The sequence below is a fragment of the Rhamphochromis sp. 'chilingali' genome (genome assembly GCF_963969265.1).
Source record: "Rhamphochromis sp. 'chilingali' genome assembly, chromosome: 6".
NCBI lineage: Eukaryota > Metazoa > Chordata > Actinopteri > Cichliformes > Cichlidae > Rhamphochromis > Rhamphochromis sp. 'chilingali'.
In genome coordinates, this window is record NC_137933.1 from 22915914 (window position 1) to 22932124 (window position 16211).

The 16211-nt window shown below is 42.9% G+C and overlaps 2 protein-coding genes across 7 annotated transcripts in view; one reads left to right on the plus strand and one right to left on the minus strand.

Annotated features, from left to right (window-relative positions):
- Positions 1–1005, minus strand: part of mical2a (microtubule associated monooxygenase, calponin and LIM domain containing 2a) — a 37155-nt gene extending 36150 nt beyond the window's left edge. The window contains exon 1 of one of the 3 annotated variants that reach the window (XM_080884418.1): positions 874–1005. The gene's annotated coding sequence lies outside the window, so the exon portion shown is untranslated. The remainder of the gene's footprint in view (positions 1–873) is intronic. The other 2 variants (XM_080884420.1, XM_080884421.1) reach the window with 2 other exon arrangements.
- dkk3a (dickkopf WNT signaling pathway inhibitor 3a) lies at positions 999–14924 on the plus strand. Of its 4 annotated transcripts, XM_080884423.1 has the most exons (9): positions 7698–8298; positions 8843–8958; positions 9052–9386; positions 9613–9684; positions 9771–9830; positions 10611–10703; positions 12463–12607; positions 12693–12849; positions 12963–14924. In XM_080884423.1, the coding sequence occupies exons 3-9, from the start codon at positions 9189–9191 to the stop codon at positions 13048–13050; spliced, it is 813 nt and encodes a 270-aa protein (XP_080740549.1). In that variant the 5' UTR covers positions 7698–8298; positions 8843–8958; positions 9052–9188; the 3' UTR covers positions 13051–14924. The 4 variants fall into 4 exon arrangements, with proteins under 4 accessions (XP_080740550.1, XP_080740549.1, XP_080740551.1 ...); XM_080884424.1 differs by lacking the exons at positions 7698–8298; positions 8843–8958 and adding an exon at positions 999–1119 and having other exon boundaries at positions 9137–9386; XM_080884425.1 differs by lacking the exon at positions 8843–8958 and having other exon boundaries at positions 9137–9386.
- Positions 14925–16211: the final 1287 nt, after the last annotated feature.

Sequence of the window (16211 nt, forward strand, 5' to 3'; positions counted from 1 at the left end):
ATGTTGAAACACATGGAAGAAGTATAAACAAATTAGTCTAGGCTGAAGGGCTTTTTCCTGCTTCATCAGGAAGACCTGCTAGATCCTAGGTCCAGCTGTGTATTAACTTGTAGTTACACTGCAAAACATTAACAGGTGGCTTCTGCCTCTCATTGAGCTTCTTTTTAGTAGCCGGCCTGTAAAGGCTGCCAACACCACACCTTTCTTTATAATGCAACGTATGTCGGTGTGCAGCTCAAAATAAATAAAGCCTGAGGTGGTATTTAGAGTCTAGAAGCCACTGAGTAGGTGGTTATGAGAGGAAGAGTTAACTAACCAGCAGCTTTACCTTTTTGAACTTCGATGCATAGAAAAGATCTCATTCCGGGTTTTAAATAAAGGTCCCTGGAGTCATGTTTGACAGGCTGGCACACTACACACGATTTATGGCTTACAGCAGCACAACAGCACCAAAAACAAACAAAACTAAACTAAAGTAGGCTGGGCGAAGTGCAGATAACCTTTTTTGTTATCAGAGAATAGGAACGAGCCTCTGTCAGATGTCTGACTGCTCTCAGGCAGCCTTCAACCGGGAAGCGATATGATCACGCTTCAGTTTTCGGCACCAGTTCAGAAAGCTCCAACGACATGAGAAACAGTGATCGTGGATAAATCAGTAAACAAACGAAACAGCATACAAAGTAATGACTGGAGTGAATCCTGGATTTCTCGCTAACAGCGTGCCTGTCATTCATTCCCGGTGTAATAACTGCTAACTTTGATCGCGTTGCTTAACAGGATCAAAAACTTCTATCAGGTGTCTCACGGTCACACCTCCCACAGCTGGCACTAATGACATCAGAAACGTACACAGCGTGAAAGAGCAGAACTTACCTTGTGCGCCTTTCTGCCTGAGTCTTCGGTTAATCGAGCTGCGGGACTGCTGTGGAAAGTAAAGTGCGTCCTCAGTCAGACTGACAGGCAGTAGTTTCTGTGCAGCTGCGTCCAGCGATTAAGGGGCGGTGCTCTAACGTGGGACACATCCCACGTGGGCACAGCGCCTGTGGCTGCTGTTTAATCCACACTTTCTCAGGGAAGGGCACCGCTCCGCCGACCACCTGCTGTCTGCGCAGAAAGCAGGTGAGAGCTGCCCGCACAACACACTGGATCCACCCCTGAATATTAAAGGATTACCAACGTAAATAAATACTTCAAATCAAAAATGCTTTTATTTAAAAAGATGATTAAGTCATTATTACTGAGGAAGATCCAAATACACTAACTAAACACATCTAACTAAACCTGTAAATATCAAAAAAGTTATTCGGGTGGAAGACGAGACTACGAGGCGCCAGAAACTCCACTTAGTCAACACTGTGGGTCATGTTTTGCAGCTTGTCAGCAGGAAATGTACAAAACCACAGCACCGTGGACAAAGCCTGTGAGCAAACCATTTGAAAAAAGGCTTAAAATAGGCGGCAAGGACGGATATAGGTTTATTTTTAAAGTGCGTTGCGCCATCTTGTGGCCTGTTTTTGAAATAGAAAGAAAACTACCACGTCTCACGCTTCTGTTTGAGCGGGTTTCCACTGGTACGCTGGACCGGTGAACACCGGGGTTGGTTGACAGGTTGCTTGTTACTGCCACATCAGTGTGCAGTGTGGATTTCTGTCACACGTATATCACACATTTGACCTGACAATAAGCCCATTTTGCAGTTCTGTTTGTGGAAAACTTTGAGATGAAGACATATTTTGTCAGTTTCTTGGATCAGAGTGATTTTTTTGTGCGTGTTGTTGTTGTTGTATTTGTTTTAATAGCTCTTAAACAAAATTAGTCATTTCAGGGGAGACTTTTTTGAAAGAAAAATGAAGACAAGACTAAATTATTTATTTTATTGTGTGACTCCTTTTTTATATATTCATTTATTTTTGCAGGACGTTTTGTGGCGAGCCCAAGAAAGCAATGTCTATCAAAACTGGTCTTTTTTAAATTTTATTTTAATGCTTGCCTTTTTTTTTATTTTTAAAAAGAACTTTATTGGACAAACAATGAGTATACAACATACGAACAGATGAAGTATACAAAAGAACAGAACATGAACACACAAAACCAGGGGTAAAAAAAAATAATTATATGGATACACACAAAAATTCACATATATATGATGTTTTAAGAGCTTTTTTGTTGGTGGAGTCTGATACTGATTGGATGTACAATTCCACATCCTTAAGAAAATGACAGAAATATGGTGTTTTATAAGTAAACTTACATTTATGGATAAAAAATTTAGCTAAAAGTATTAACAAATTTATTACTGCCAAAACTGATGTCACAACGATCGTACCCCTGGAAATCGAGGGGTTTACGTTTGTCATGACTGACTTGTGTGACTCTTACATCAAGACTACCAACATTCAAATATCCAAAGCGGGTGTTTAAATGTTGGTAGTCTTAAACAAAACCTTTGCCAAGCAATTATCCAATAACAAAGTGTCAAATTTTATTTAGACTTTTTACTTGCCTAAAAGCTATAATCCTACTGAAGAAGCCGAATAGTGCACATAATTAATCATCAAAATGCAGTCAAGCAAAAAAAAAGAAAGAATACTAATTAAATTAGTAATGCTACCCAGTCATATGGAAAGATTTAGGGCCAATGTGTGACACATCTTTATTTTATTTTTTTACATTTTAATGTACATAATGATTATTTTATTAGATTTGTATTTTTAATTTTTGTTTTTACATTGATTCCACCAAATACAAACACAAATTAAATATATGCTGACTTTCTAGATGGAAGTAAATGTAAATTATATAATCTATAAAATGATGTAAAAGTATTTTTTTATTGCTTACAAGTACATCCATCCATCCATCTGCTTATCCCGAGCCGGTTTGCGGGGAAACAGCCTAAGCAGAGAAGCCCAGACCTCCCTCTCCCCACCCACCTCCTGGATGGCCGAACTCATCAACCTTCAGAGAAAGCTCATTTCCGCCGCTTATTTCCGTGATCTCATTCTTTTCGTCACTATCCACAGATCATGACCACAGGTGAGGTTAAGGATGTAGACCGACCGGTACATTGAGAGCTTGTCTTTTACTCTCAGCTGTCTCTTCACAACGACAGACTGATACAGCGGCTGCAGTGATGCAGACGCTGTATCACTGCAGCCTTCTCCCGTCACTTGTGAACAAGACCCCAAGATACTTAAACTCCTCCACTTGGGGCAGGAATTTGTCCCTGTCCCTGACAGAGTCCAACACCCACCGGAAACAAGTCTGACTTTTTGCCAGCTGTGCAGACCAAGCTCTTGCAACAGGTTGCATAAGCATTTAGCTTATACAAACTGCTTAAAAGTTCTCCCACAGTCCAAAGACATCCAGTTAGTGGGGACAGGTTAATTGATCAATGTAAATTGCCCATAGGTGTAAATGCGGGAGTGAATGTGAGTGGGACTGGTTGTCTGTCTCTGTGCGTTAGCCCTGCGACAGACTGGCAACTTGTCCAGGGTGTACCCTGCCTCTCACCCCATGACAGCTGGGATAGGCTCCAGCGCCCCCGTGACCCTGGAAAGGATATTCGGAAGCGAATGGATGGACTTTTCATAGTCACTTTGTTAATGCTGTCCATTTAAATGGTCTTACCCGTACACACTGGCTCCTGTTAAGGATCCTCCATCTGAATGATGATCTGAACACCCTTCTGAACAAACTAGCAGGTGTAGAAGGCACTACTGGCCCATATCTATGGGGCTGATTTCTGCTAATAATGCCCATTGAATGGAATGATGACTTCTGAAGCAGGTGTCTGGTGAGTAGCGCGGGAGTTTGGGATTCTTCATTATTCATGACACAGAGGGAAACTTTATTAATACTTTTGCAAAGTACGTGGCTTACCTCTAATAGTTAAACACATTAGGTCAATGACTGGATGAATTAGACTCATTAATGTCACGTGGTATGAATAAGCCAATTACATTGCAAACTCACTGAGATCAAAGAGCCATCGAACTGTGACGTCATCAGAAGAAATGCTTATAAAGAACCCGCGTTCAGTCTGACCCTCAGTGGTTTTGTGTCCGTCAAACTTTAACTAAACTTCTCCTGCGAAGATGTACTGAGAAGAAGCATTTTTACACATTTTCAACTAGTATCCAAGAAGGATTTCCACTCGTCTTATCGCTAAGATAGAAGACAGAATCTAGTTACACTCCAATCCAATCCAACTTTATTTATAAAGTACTTTAAAATAGCCAGCACAGGACCAAAGTGCTGTACAGTAAATAAGTTAAGAACAATAGAATAAAAGTTACAAAAAAAAGTTAAACACATAATACATAAAAATTAAAACAGCCCTATATAAAAAACAACATAAAACATCATAGAATCAACAAAAACTAAAATAAAGGCCAACATCTCACTAAAACCAACATCATCAGCTCACTGCAGTCAAGTAAAAAAACCAACATCTCAAGTGGTGTCAAAGGCCAGGGTGAACAAATGGGTTTTTAGAATTGATTTAAAAACAGGCAGAGAAGAGGCCTGTCTAATCTCTAAAGGCAGATTGTTCCACAGTTTTGAAGCTGCTACAGAAAAAGCACGATCTCCTCTAAGTTTACGCTCAGTCCTGTTTACATTCAGCAACAGGTGATCAGCTGACCTGAGAGCTGGTGATTGTATAAGGCTGTAGCAACACAGAGAGATATAGGCTATGGAGGGCTTTAAAAGCAAATAAAAGAATTTTAAAATGGATCCTAAAAGGAATGGGCAACCAGTGAAGTGAAGCTAAAATAGGGGAAATGTGCTTACACTTTCGAGTGTTAGATAACAGACAAGCTGCAGTATTTTGCACCCTCTGTAGATGAGTAATGTATGAAGCACTGACCCCTATATAAAGTGCACTACAGTAATCCAGCCGAGTGCTAACAAAGGCGTGGATGCAAACTGCATTTCGTTGCCCTGTACCTGTGACATGTGCAATGACAATAAAGTTGAATTCTATTCTATTCTATAACTGTCTCCAAGTGCTGCCATGAAAGAATTGGTTTTATTTTAGTCAACTGCCTCAGCGGAAAGAAGCTAGATTTTACCACTGCCTTAATCTGACCGTCAAGCTTCAGTTCAGAGTCCACTTTGACCCCCAGGTTTGTGACAGTTGGCTTATTATACAGGGCCAAGGAATCTAAATACACATTGGGGGTCTCAGTGGGGCTACCAAAAACCATCACCTCAGTCTTTTTGTCATTGATTTTTAAAAACTTAAGAGACAACCAAGCCTTAATGTTATCAAGACACTGAAGTAATGGCTGTACGGAATATGTGCCTTTTTTCTTTAGAGGGACATAGATCTGACAGTCATCAGCATAAAAGTGAAATGCAATGCTGTGTTTTCTCAATATAAAACCAAGAGGGAGCAGACACAAAGAAAAGAGGAGGGGCCCTAGAACTGAGCCCTGTGGGACACTGCACAAGAGATGAGCGGAGGACGACACATGGTCACAGAGACTGACACAAAAAGTTCACTCTGCCAAGTAGAGCCTGAACCACTCCAGTGCTGTGCCTCTTATGCCCACAGTAAAATGGCACGATCCACTGTATCAAACGCAGCTGTCAAATCTAAAAGCACAAGAACAAGACAGTCACCAGCATCAGTAGCTAAAAATATGTAATTAAAATTTTTTCAAATGGCTGATTCAGTGCTATGTAAGGATGTAAAACCGGACTGGAAAATCTCTAGTTTGCTGCCATGTCCCAAAGAAACAATAACCCCAGACACCCACGAAATAACTGTGCTAATCCCAACGAGATCTCCGAGGGAAAACTGCAAACTGCGAGAGAGTACTTACATGTTGAGGGGTTGCCTCAATGGACTCCTCAACAAAAGAAGGAATTTCCTTCATGTTGATACCTTTGCCGATTCAGAAACGCAACTTGAGGAAAAAAAACAAACGGATGCTCTCTGGCAGGTAGCTCCAAGCCCTCCTGGGTTTTAAATGCACCTTAGAACACACATGCATCAACATTACAATGAGCGGGTGGAGGGAGGTTTGGAGTCTTCTCTCACCCCCATTCTCTGCGACCTGCTGGAGCAGGGGGGCTAGGACTAGGAGGAGGAGTTGGCCGTCCGACTGCGGTCTGGAGTGTGGAGCCTTCCTGCTGCTGCGGAGTCGGGGCGGTCTGCCTCCCCCCACCGCAGGGAAAAGGGAAACACCACCTGGGTCTGGGTGCAGTTCCCCCCTCCAGGGGCGGGGGCACCTAGACCCGGTTTGTAGAGTACGCTTGGGGAGTGTGATCGTGTGTACAACGTCTCTTTATGTCTGTCTCCACGTTGGTTGAGTGTGGAGTAAGTGCATATGAGAGCATGAGGGTGGGAATGGATGTTTGTATCTGTGTGTGCCTGTATGTCTGTGTCTATATGTCAGGTTGGGTGTCAGGCGCCACCTCTCTGGGGACATCTCAGGCCCTCCAAGGTTTGGAGGCCTATCTCCCCCTACCACCACTTCCCCTGCCAGTGGCGGACCCCCTCAGACATCGGTGCGTTGGTGGTTCTTTGTGTCCGGGGATGGGCGTCCAGGTACACACCGGCTCACTCCTTGGCGGCCGCTTATCGGGGCCTGGAGCCTGGGGCTCGCTCGGGCCACTTCGGAGGTGGGGTGCCCCCGGCCTCTCGGCCTGGGGCTCGGTCACTCAGGCGCAGCTGGCTGCCGGCGGAGCTCACGGGCGCGTCACTGCAACTCCCCCTGGCTTCTGCTCCGCGGCTGCTGAGTGAGCCCTCATCTGGGACTCTCCTCAGCTCTTTCCGGGACAGTGGCGCAGGTGCCCCTCTGTTGGTCTTCCTTGGTCTCTTGTGTTCTGGGGGCCTCTGGATGTCTGGAGTTTTGATCTCCTCCACACCTGCTTCACGCCCTGGAGGACGGGGCTGTGGCCCCCCCACACCCTCTAGCAGATTATTACATGAAGGAACCTTTTAAAAAACAAAAAACAAGCGCGTCCATGCTCACAGGTGTACACACGGGTGATCACACCCACAAACTACACCCTTTTTGGCTCCTACCTCAAAGCACACTGTGTTCTGTTGATCTTATGTGCTGCACAATAATGTTTAACATTTAGTATTTACTGTCATATTCCCATATATCATTGTGATGTTGTTTATTCTATTACTCTTGTTCTCTTCTGCTTGCTTTCTTTTTTCTTTCTCAGCAGGTGATCCAGGTGATTGATATATGCATTTTTTTTCTCTGCCCGTTCTGTTGGTTTTTGTCTTTTGCTCTTCTCCCCCGTCCCTCTTCTCAGCTGTTTCTCTTTCCCTCTTTCTTTCTCCCCTTCTTTCCCCCAGTCAAGTCTGTCCCGTATTCAGTAAGTGAAAATAAAATAAACAATAAAAGGTGAATCAAATGGACCATTACGGCAAGGCTGGGATGGACAGTTTGGTAAAGTAAATCCGTTGGGCATCTTTCTTTGCCTTTAGACAACAATTCTGATGGCAAAAGAGCCAAACGGGACAGGCCAAAAAAAAAAAAAAAACGCAACTTGAGGAAAAAAAACAAACATCTGGAGGAGGAAAACCAAATACTGAAGAAAGAGAACATGGAGGTGGAAAACATAAAAAGCCACTATGCACAGCTGGAGGAAAACAAAAAACCTAAACAGCTGGAGCACAAATATGAAATAATGGAGAGAAAGATGCATCTGAAAGTGGCAGAGCTTAAAGAAAAGCTGAAAGATGCCCACTTGATAACTGAAATAGAAAATGACTACAAGCAATATCAGCTAAACAAACACATGGAAGCCAAACAACAACCGCAGGAGAAATGTCAAGAGTTTGAGCTGAAGAACCAAAGGCTGCAGAACAGAAATGCAGAGTTAGTTAGAGTCAGTTAGAGTTAGTGTTAGGAGTGTGTAATAATAATAATCATCCTCTTGTCATTGGGTACAGCTACAAGTGTGCTTTCAGGATGTAGCAGATGTAAAAGCTGCATCTCAGACACTTCAAGCATCAGTCAGCATGTTAAATGTTAAAGTCGATGGCAATAGGTGAGTAGGTGAATTTTGTCAAAAAATGTGTGCAACTACAGGACAGTCCAGGGATTATTTTTATTTTATTTATTTATTTATTTATTTACTTTACGCACGGGAAATTGACAGATGGATTGGTGCTGCCCCTGCAGTGATGCGGACACTGTACCGATCAGTCGTGCTGAAGACTGTGGGTAGTGACGTGAGTAGAGCCACTGCTGCTCCACATTGAAAGAAGCCAGTGGAGGGGGTTCGGGTATCTCACTAGGATGCCTCCTGGGTGAGGTGTTCCAGGTATGCCCACAGGGCAGACCCAGGACACGCGGGAGAGATGATATCTCTCAGCTGGCCTGGGAACACCTTGGTGTTCACCCGGAAAGGCTGGAGGAGGTGGCTAGGGAGAGGGAGGTCTGGAGGTCCTGCCCTGGTGGAGTTTCTTAATGGAAAACTCATTGTTGCAGCCAGGGGCAGCACAAAACTGATTTTTAGTTTTAGTGTCCTCGTTTTCCTCTTTGTTCTCGATACTGTCAGTAGTTAGCTAACATAAACTAATGCTAGTCCGTTAGCCGCAGTCAACCACATGATGTCGTGTTCCCTACCGACAGAAGATGGCGCTAAACATGTTTTGAAAACTTTCTCAGCTTCACAGAGTGAATGTCCGTTTTTGAGAACAGGGCTCAATGATGACAGTTTACAATTTTTCGTAACTGTTTTAGCAGCTAAAGTATACTTCCGCTTACATCACCAGCTTCTGTGTAAAACTGCAAGCACACCTGCGTTTAAAAAAAAGTCAAGTTTGATGTGTGTTTTTCCATTTTATTTTTGTTTTTAACGGCAGAGAAGAAAAACCTCGTCTCTGTTTACCTGGGCTACGCTTACTCACTGTTTACCTCGCCTATTGACTTCGAATAGTGGTTAAACCTGGCCGGAACTATGTTTGAAGTGCGCTGTTAAGTTGGTAACACACAATTAAAATAATGCGCACATTATCAAGTCGGCTTATTTTTCGTTTTATGTATTATTTCTATTGTTATTTCACCTGTTAAGGGGCCGTCATGAATGTGGAGGTTTGATGGAAAAACCCTGCAGTGACGGAAACATCAGCTGTGGTGACGCTGTTTGTGTTTCTCAGCATCACTGCCACACCCTCCTCGGAGTGCAGCAGCAGCATCCTCAGCAGCAGCATGGTGCCAGCCATCCTGCTCGTTTTGGCTGTCACAGCAGTCTGCAATGGCATCCTCCCTGAGATAGTGGACCCGGGCATTAGTCACATCCTGGAGAATGACTCTGCACAGGGACAAGCGGAGCCGGACAGCGTATTTGTGGAAGTGGAGCAGCTGCCAGAGGATCCACAGCAAAAGCCCGAGGACTCGTTTCACCAAGTAAGCAGCCAGTTGCACCTCTCACTCAGCTTTTTACATGACATATAGCATTACCTAACTGCCTGTAGTATGTAGGATCTCAGTGGGTTGTATGATGAAAGTATTTTTTTTAAAACACTTCAATCTCTGGACAGAAATGAAGATCAGATGCAGCAATAAAGTAACATCAGAGTTATGCATCTTTTTTCCTGAAATCTGGCTTTGATCCTCTCCAAAATCCTTTCAGATAAATGAGGAGAACTCTCAGTCGAGTCTTCACAATGCAAATGCTTCTGATAAAGTGACTGATAAAGACCAGGTAGGCTAAGAAACAGTAAAGTAAAGTGAGGCACTGTTTGTTTCCCCTTGTGATTGAAACTTAATGTATGTCCCATCTTCACCCAGGAGACAAACAACATTACCACAGTCGACAGTTCTAACGACCTGGAGAACAGAGTCGATCACGTAAGCCCGTCCTGTTTACCTGCACGTTCAAAAAGAAATCTAGCTTTTGTATGACCTTCAGCTGCTCGGTTATCATCACTGAAGAGGTTGCATAATGTCTTGGTGCACCATCACAGCCACTGACTTGGCACTATGTCAGCAAACGAATCAAAAGCGTACTTTTGTCTCCATTCGGCCCTTTTCCTGTGTACAAATAAGTGGTAAAGATGTCAATTCTCAAATGGTCTACTAGGTTTGTCATTTTTAAATAAGTGATGATTACGTGCTTTAGGACTAAAGCTGCAAACACAAAGTGAGGTTATGTAACCAAGCACTTTTGGACATATGGTGATTAACTGTCAAATCCAGTTGGGTAGCTTTCTGATAACTCAAGTTTTGTGGCTCGGGGTGTCACAGTGCAACTAATAAAAGCATCAGTCCAAAATATCAGCCTAGTTTTTCCTGTATGAGTAAAAGAATCTCCATTTATGTGGTTAGCATCTTGCTACATTTACACGCTGTCTCACCGTTTATTTTGGCAAAATCTGTTGGGTGATTTGATGTTAGACACAGAACAGAAAAACTAGGTCAGGCGTCAGTCTAAATAATAAATAAAACCAGAGAAGGTGCCGCATTAATACTGTATATGTTTTGTGCTTCAACACCTTCAACTGTACTGTGTTGTGAATGTGTATTCAGTTAAGGGTTTCTCTGACTAGAGCTGTCAGACCCATATTTAATATTTAAATGTAATTAGAAAAACGAGCTGGCCTGATGTAGTCTCGCCTCTCTCGTATTTAGGGATGCATCAGTGACGATGACTGTGGAAAGGGAAGGTACTGCCTTCACGACCCACATAATGCCAAGTGTCTGCCATGTAAAGCGCTCGATATGGTGAGTCAACCTAAGAGACTTTTCTGTGGACGTCTTCACTGTTTTCATAATTCTTCTCTAAAACGCACTGTTTCTCCTGTCTGACGCTTTCCAACACGCACAACACGATGCGCTCTTACATCCAGCCTGCTGAGGTTTCACACTGACTGCATTGCAGTGCGTCCACAAGTGTAATTGGAGTGTGCTGTTTCCAAGCACTCTGTCCTGTGAGCATCTCATGAAAGGGGGGCAGGTTAAATATGAGCTCTTCCCTTCCATCTGCTCTCTCGGAGAACATAGAGAACAAAAGCGATTCAAATCAAAGTCCTCTTATCTCATTGGTTTTATTCAGGACTCTGTTCTACCTGTGTTGCTTGTTCAGCTGAGTCTCAATTGGATATATTAGTGTTGATGTTGACGTATGAAAAAAGCAGTGGAAGATGATGGCAGCCTGCCAAACAAGGGTAGAGGGAGGATAAATGCACAGAGGACAGGATCTGTGTCTTCTCAAAGTCGCTGACGTGGAAAACTGTGACTTTGCAGTGTCTTAAAGATGTGATATTAGGATCTCTTTCCACTGCAATCACAGATCAGCTGACCTGCTGATCTCATTTATATATTTATATATATTCTTTAAGTCAGCAGGATTGGAGAATAATTAACGCCATTTGTGCTCAATACAATTCAATTCAAATTTATATGTACAGCGCCAAATTACAACAACAGTTACCTCGAGGCACTTTATATTGTACCTGATCCAGCCCTAACTATAGGCTTTATCAAAAAGGAACGTTTTAAGCCTAATCTTAAGAGCATAGATAGTGTCTGTCTCCTGAATATAAACTGCTGGTTCCACAGAAGAGGGGCCTGAAAACTGAAGGCTTTGCCTCCCATTCTACTTTTAAATACTCTAGGAACAACAAGTAGGCCTGCAGTGCGAGAGTGAAGTGCTCTAATGGTGTGATATGGTACTATAAGGTCATTAGGATAAGATGGAGCCTGATTATTTAAGACCTTGTATGTGAGGAGCAGGATTTTGAATTCAATTCTGGATTTAACAGGGAGCCAATGAAGGGAAGCCAATATAAGAGAAATATGCTCTCTCTTTCTAGTCCCTGTCAGTACTCTTGCTGCAGCATTTTGGATCACACGAAGGCTTTTCAGGGAGTTTTAGAACATCCTGATAAAAACAATTTACAGTAGTTCAGCCTAGAAGTCATAAATGCATGAACTAGTTTTTCAGCGTCGCTCTGGGACAGGATATTTCTAATTTTAGAGATATTGTGCGAATGGCAGAAAGCAGTCCTACATATTTGTTTAATATGTGCATTGAAGTACATATCCTGGTCAAAAATGACTCTAAGATTCCTCAGTGTTGCTGGAGGCCGAGGTCATGCCATCCAGAGTAAGACTCTGGTTAGAAACCGGATTTCTAAGATTTTTAGGGCCGAGTACAGTCACCTCAGTTTTATCTGAATTTAGAAGCAGAATGTTAGAGGTCGACCAGGTCTTTATGTCTTTAAGACATTCCTGCAGTTTAACTAATTGGTGTGTGTTATCTGGCTTCATGGACAGATAGAGCTGGGTGTCATCTGCACAGCAATGAAAATGTATCCTGTGCTTTCTGATGATACTGCCTAAAGGAAGCATGTATAATGTAATTCTCCCAGGAATCTCAGTGTTGTTACAGTGGAGGTGCATGTTCTTTTAAAGCATCTGTGTTAGGAGAAGGGCTGCCTGCTGAATTGTTGGCTGTTTGCTCAAATGCTACTTTTCTTAGTCCTGCACTAAGGATGCAGAGTGCTGTGGCGAACAGCTCTGTGTGTGGGGCCAGTGCAGCCAAAATGCAACCAAGGGAGAGGCCGGAAGCACTTGTCAATACCAGACTGACTGCAGCCCAGACCTCTGCTGTGCTTTCCATAACGGTATGTAGTACAGCATGTGTTTATCAGTCACTACCTACACACCCCCAGAGAACTTACCATTGTTTTTGTTTTGTGTGGTGATTAGTCCTCCTCTTCCCCGTCTGTTCGGCCAAGCCTATTGAACGTGAGCGCTGCTTTGGTGCCTCAAACCACCTGACTGAGTTGTTGTCCTGGGGCCCGCAAGATGAGGGACCCAGGAAATATTGCCCCTGTGCAGGAGATCTCCACTGTCAAGACCTGGGGTGAGTGCAGTACATATAATCACATAAAACAGATTAAAATACCGGTACCCCAAAAATATTAAAGTTTTATGTATGTATGATGCTGTAGTATTCTCTTTTTTTTTCCTCCACAGAAGAGGGTCAATGTGCCTGAAAGGAGAGGACTCGAGTGAAGAGGACCTGGCAGACACGCTGTACTCAGAGATAGACTACATACTTTAGGCTCAGCTCGATTTATTAACATTGCCTTGTAAAAAGCTAGACAGACTTCTGAGCTTTTTTCTTTTTTCTTTGCAAAGAGCACTTTCTATTTGCCGGCTTCTGTCAAAGCAGTAAATATTTAGGGCATGGGAAATGGATGGCAGTATATGTAGACTAAAATTTTAGAAATACAGACAGGTGGCACATGAAAGGAAAAAAACTGGTGGCTTATCCAAACTTGACTCAGCTGGTATTTGGATGATTTGAACCATTCACCTCCGTAGAAGAAAAGCGCCACAGCGAGTGTCCAAAGCAAAAAGCAAGCCACAGCCTGAGGAGCTAGTTGTGTCATCGGTACGTTGTTTGATGATTCTTTAATCTTTGTAAGGGAATTCTGGGCAAGAGGCACTTGAAGACAGCCACTTTGTAAAACACCTACTTGGCAAGTTCTTTGATGCAGCTTCATTTCTTTGTTGTTGCAGTCATCACAGTGGGGTGATGAAGTGCCTGCCCCTGTTTTCCTGGCATGGCTCATGTCCCCTTGGATTGTCGGGTTGCTCAAAATCAATATGAATTTGTTTGTGTAATCTCCTTTATCCTAGGATGAAACATGTCCACCATGATGGGAGTGGTTCTCTTCCAAGATTACATAATTACCCTAAATCCTATCACCCGGCGGTGATAGGATTTAGGGCAGGACCCCCAAGAGTCTAGACCCTGGTGGTGGCGAAGATGAAGACGAAGCTTGGTTGGAGCGCTGACTGAGGTGTCTGTAAGGTGGAAATGGGGGTGGTTGCACAAATGAGTCTGAAAGGGAGAATGACAGACAGCACAGTTTTAAACCATGGAAAGTGGAGGTTGATTGGCTCAAAGAAGGCAGACAAGAAGATGATTGGACTAGAGGGAGTGATGCAGAGAACAAAAAGCAGCCTAACACAGGTTGATGAGCAGATCTTCCTTGTTGAAGTTTCACGTTAGGCTTTCCATCATCATTTAAATACTAAACGAGGGAATAACTTTTGGGAAGAGGTTTCATCCCTGCAGCAGAGCTCCGGAGATCTCAGGGCACGCTGAGGCTACTCTGGTTGGTCATTTAAACAGAACGGCCTTATTTTGGTTTTGCCTTTAATTTGTCATTCTTCTGTATGTAAATCGTGATGAAAGAAAAAACAGGAAGAGTGTGCGTTTGCAGGCCTGTCTTGAAACGACAATTTACTTTCTTACCCTCGACAGCAAAATAAAAATAACTCTAGACTTTATAAGCTGCTCACTTCGCTGATTATATCTGATCACAGCAGATTGGAGTTGCTTCATGCACTGTATGAAAAATAAAACAGTAGGCATGTAGTTAGAACTGCTCTGCGTATAATGCTGGCATATTTTCAGTATGTGGCTTCTTCTATTCCTGCTAACATTTCAATAACTGCTGCCAATGAGTCTTTAAAATCTAAGAAGCTTGTTTACTTTTCTAACTGTAGCTGCTCGAAACTTGTACTAGTTTCTTAAGTTGAGAAAGTCTTTTTTTCCCCCACAGATGTGTTCTTCTCACAACCTAGCCCTCAACATTTACATTGCAGAGACGACATAGAACATAACCCAATGTTTTTGTGATCTATATTATACAGTTGTTCCTTTCTTTGATGAATCCATGGTGAAATGTTACCTGTGAGATGCTAAATTAAACTGCAGTGATGCTGTGTGTTCAGGTCATCTGAGCAGACTACACAGAAACTAGGAAAACAAATAATGTAGAGTCTCATGCAGTCAAGTTACCCTGCAAATCATTTTGCTGGGATTGTTATACATACTGAATATTAATTACACCAAAATTGAAGTAATTTACTGCTTCCTAGTATGGGATTCATAACAAAATGCCATGTAATCAATAAACTGATAAACCACCATCAAATGTACTTTATAATCGCTCATTCACCAAGTACAAAAACCTGAGCTCAGGAGGGAAAGCAACTTTCTTTTTTTCTCCTCTTTTCTCTATTTGAAGGCTGGAACTACCCTGATCAGATATCAGGATGATCATTAAAGATTGACCAGAATGCAGACTCCATTTGAAAGTACTCAGTAAGACCGAGCAACGTTTTATACATTATATATTCCATAATATAAAAGAAGTGTGATATCCCAGTACGGGTTTGTGTTTTGGTAAACTCTTCCAAATCACCACTCAGGGTACTCTAACACCTTTTCCTCCCACAAAAATGTTTAAGTCCGTGTGGACGAGCTGCACCATCTCGGTTGTGTGGCACGGTGGTGCTGTGGTTAGCATAGCATAAGCATAGGCCCTGGGTTAAAATCCAAGAGTTGCATGTTCTCCAGCTTCCTTACATAATTAGCCGTAGGTGACTGTGAGCGTGAATGGTGGCCTGTCACTCCAAGTATCACACGTCTCGCACTACAACAGCTGGGGTAGTCTCCACCATGACCATGAATTTGATAAGCTGAAGAAAATGGGTGGATTTTCTGCAGTGTAGAGGTTGACAAATTCACCTTACAGGGTTTGAGAGTAAGTGACAAACCCAGCCTCAAGGGGTCACAGTGCAGCAGGAAGGGCATCCAGTGTAAATTTTTATAAAGAAAAAAAAATGTGTCAAGCTGGAAGTACAGCTAGTATAACATCCTAACGTGTTTTTATGAATTGGTTAGCAGTAAGAGAAAACTGCAGTTCTGAAAAAAGCACTTTAATTCATTTCTAAAATCATCTTAAACTATTTCCACACAGGATCTGAAATCTCAAAGAAATAAACAACAACAACAACAAAAAAAAGGTTCTCTTCTGATATTGGCATTTCTACAGTGAATAGCTGGTGGCAGCATCAGAGGCCCGGAAAGGAGGCCGTGATGCTGAGCTTTAGTCCTCAGAGCAGTTGCACAGGCAGACTGAGTCCAGCAGGCTTTCTACACCCGCTGGTGTCAGTCTATCAAGCAGCAGCAGGTAGAAGCGCCAAAAATCCAACCTCTGACTCTTGCCCAACACCCAGAGAGAGCTCTCTCCTCTCACACCACACACACACACACACGTGGATGACACGAGACATGTACTGCAAGTTTCACATGGTGCAAGAAACAGATAAAGATATCCAATTTCTAAATTAAAGGTTAATGCAGACAACAGATGAGTGCCTGGTGCTTCACAAGACCTCTCTAAATGATTAAGTCTGAAGCAA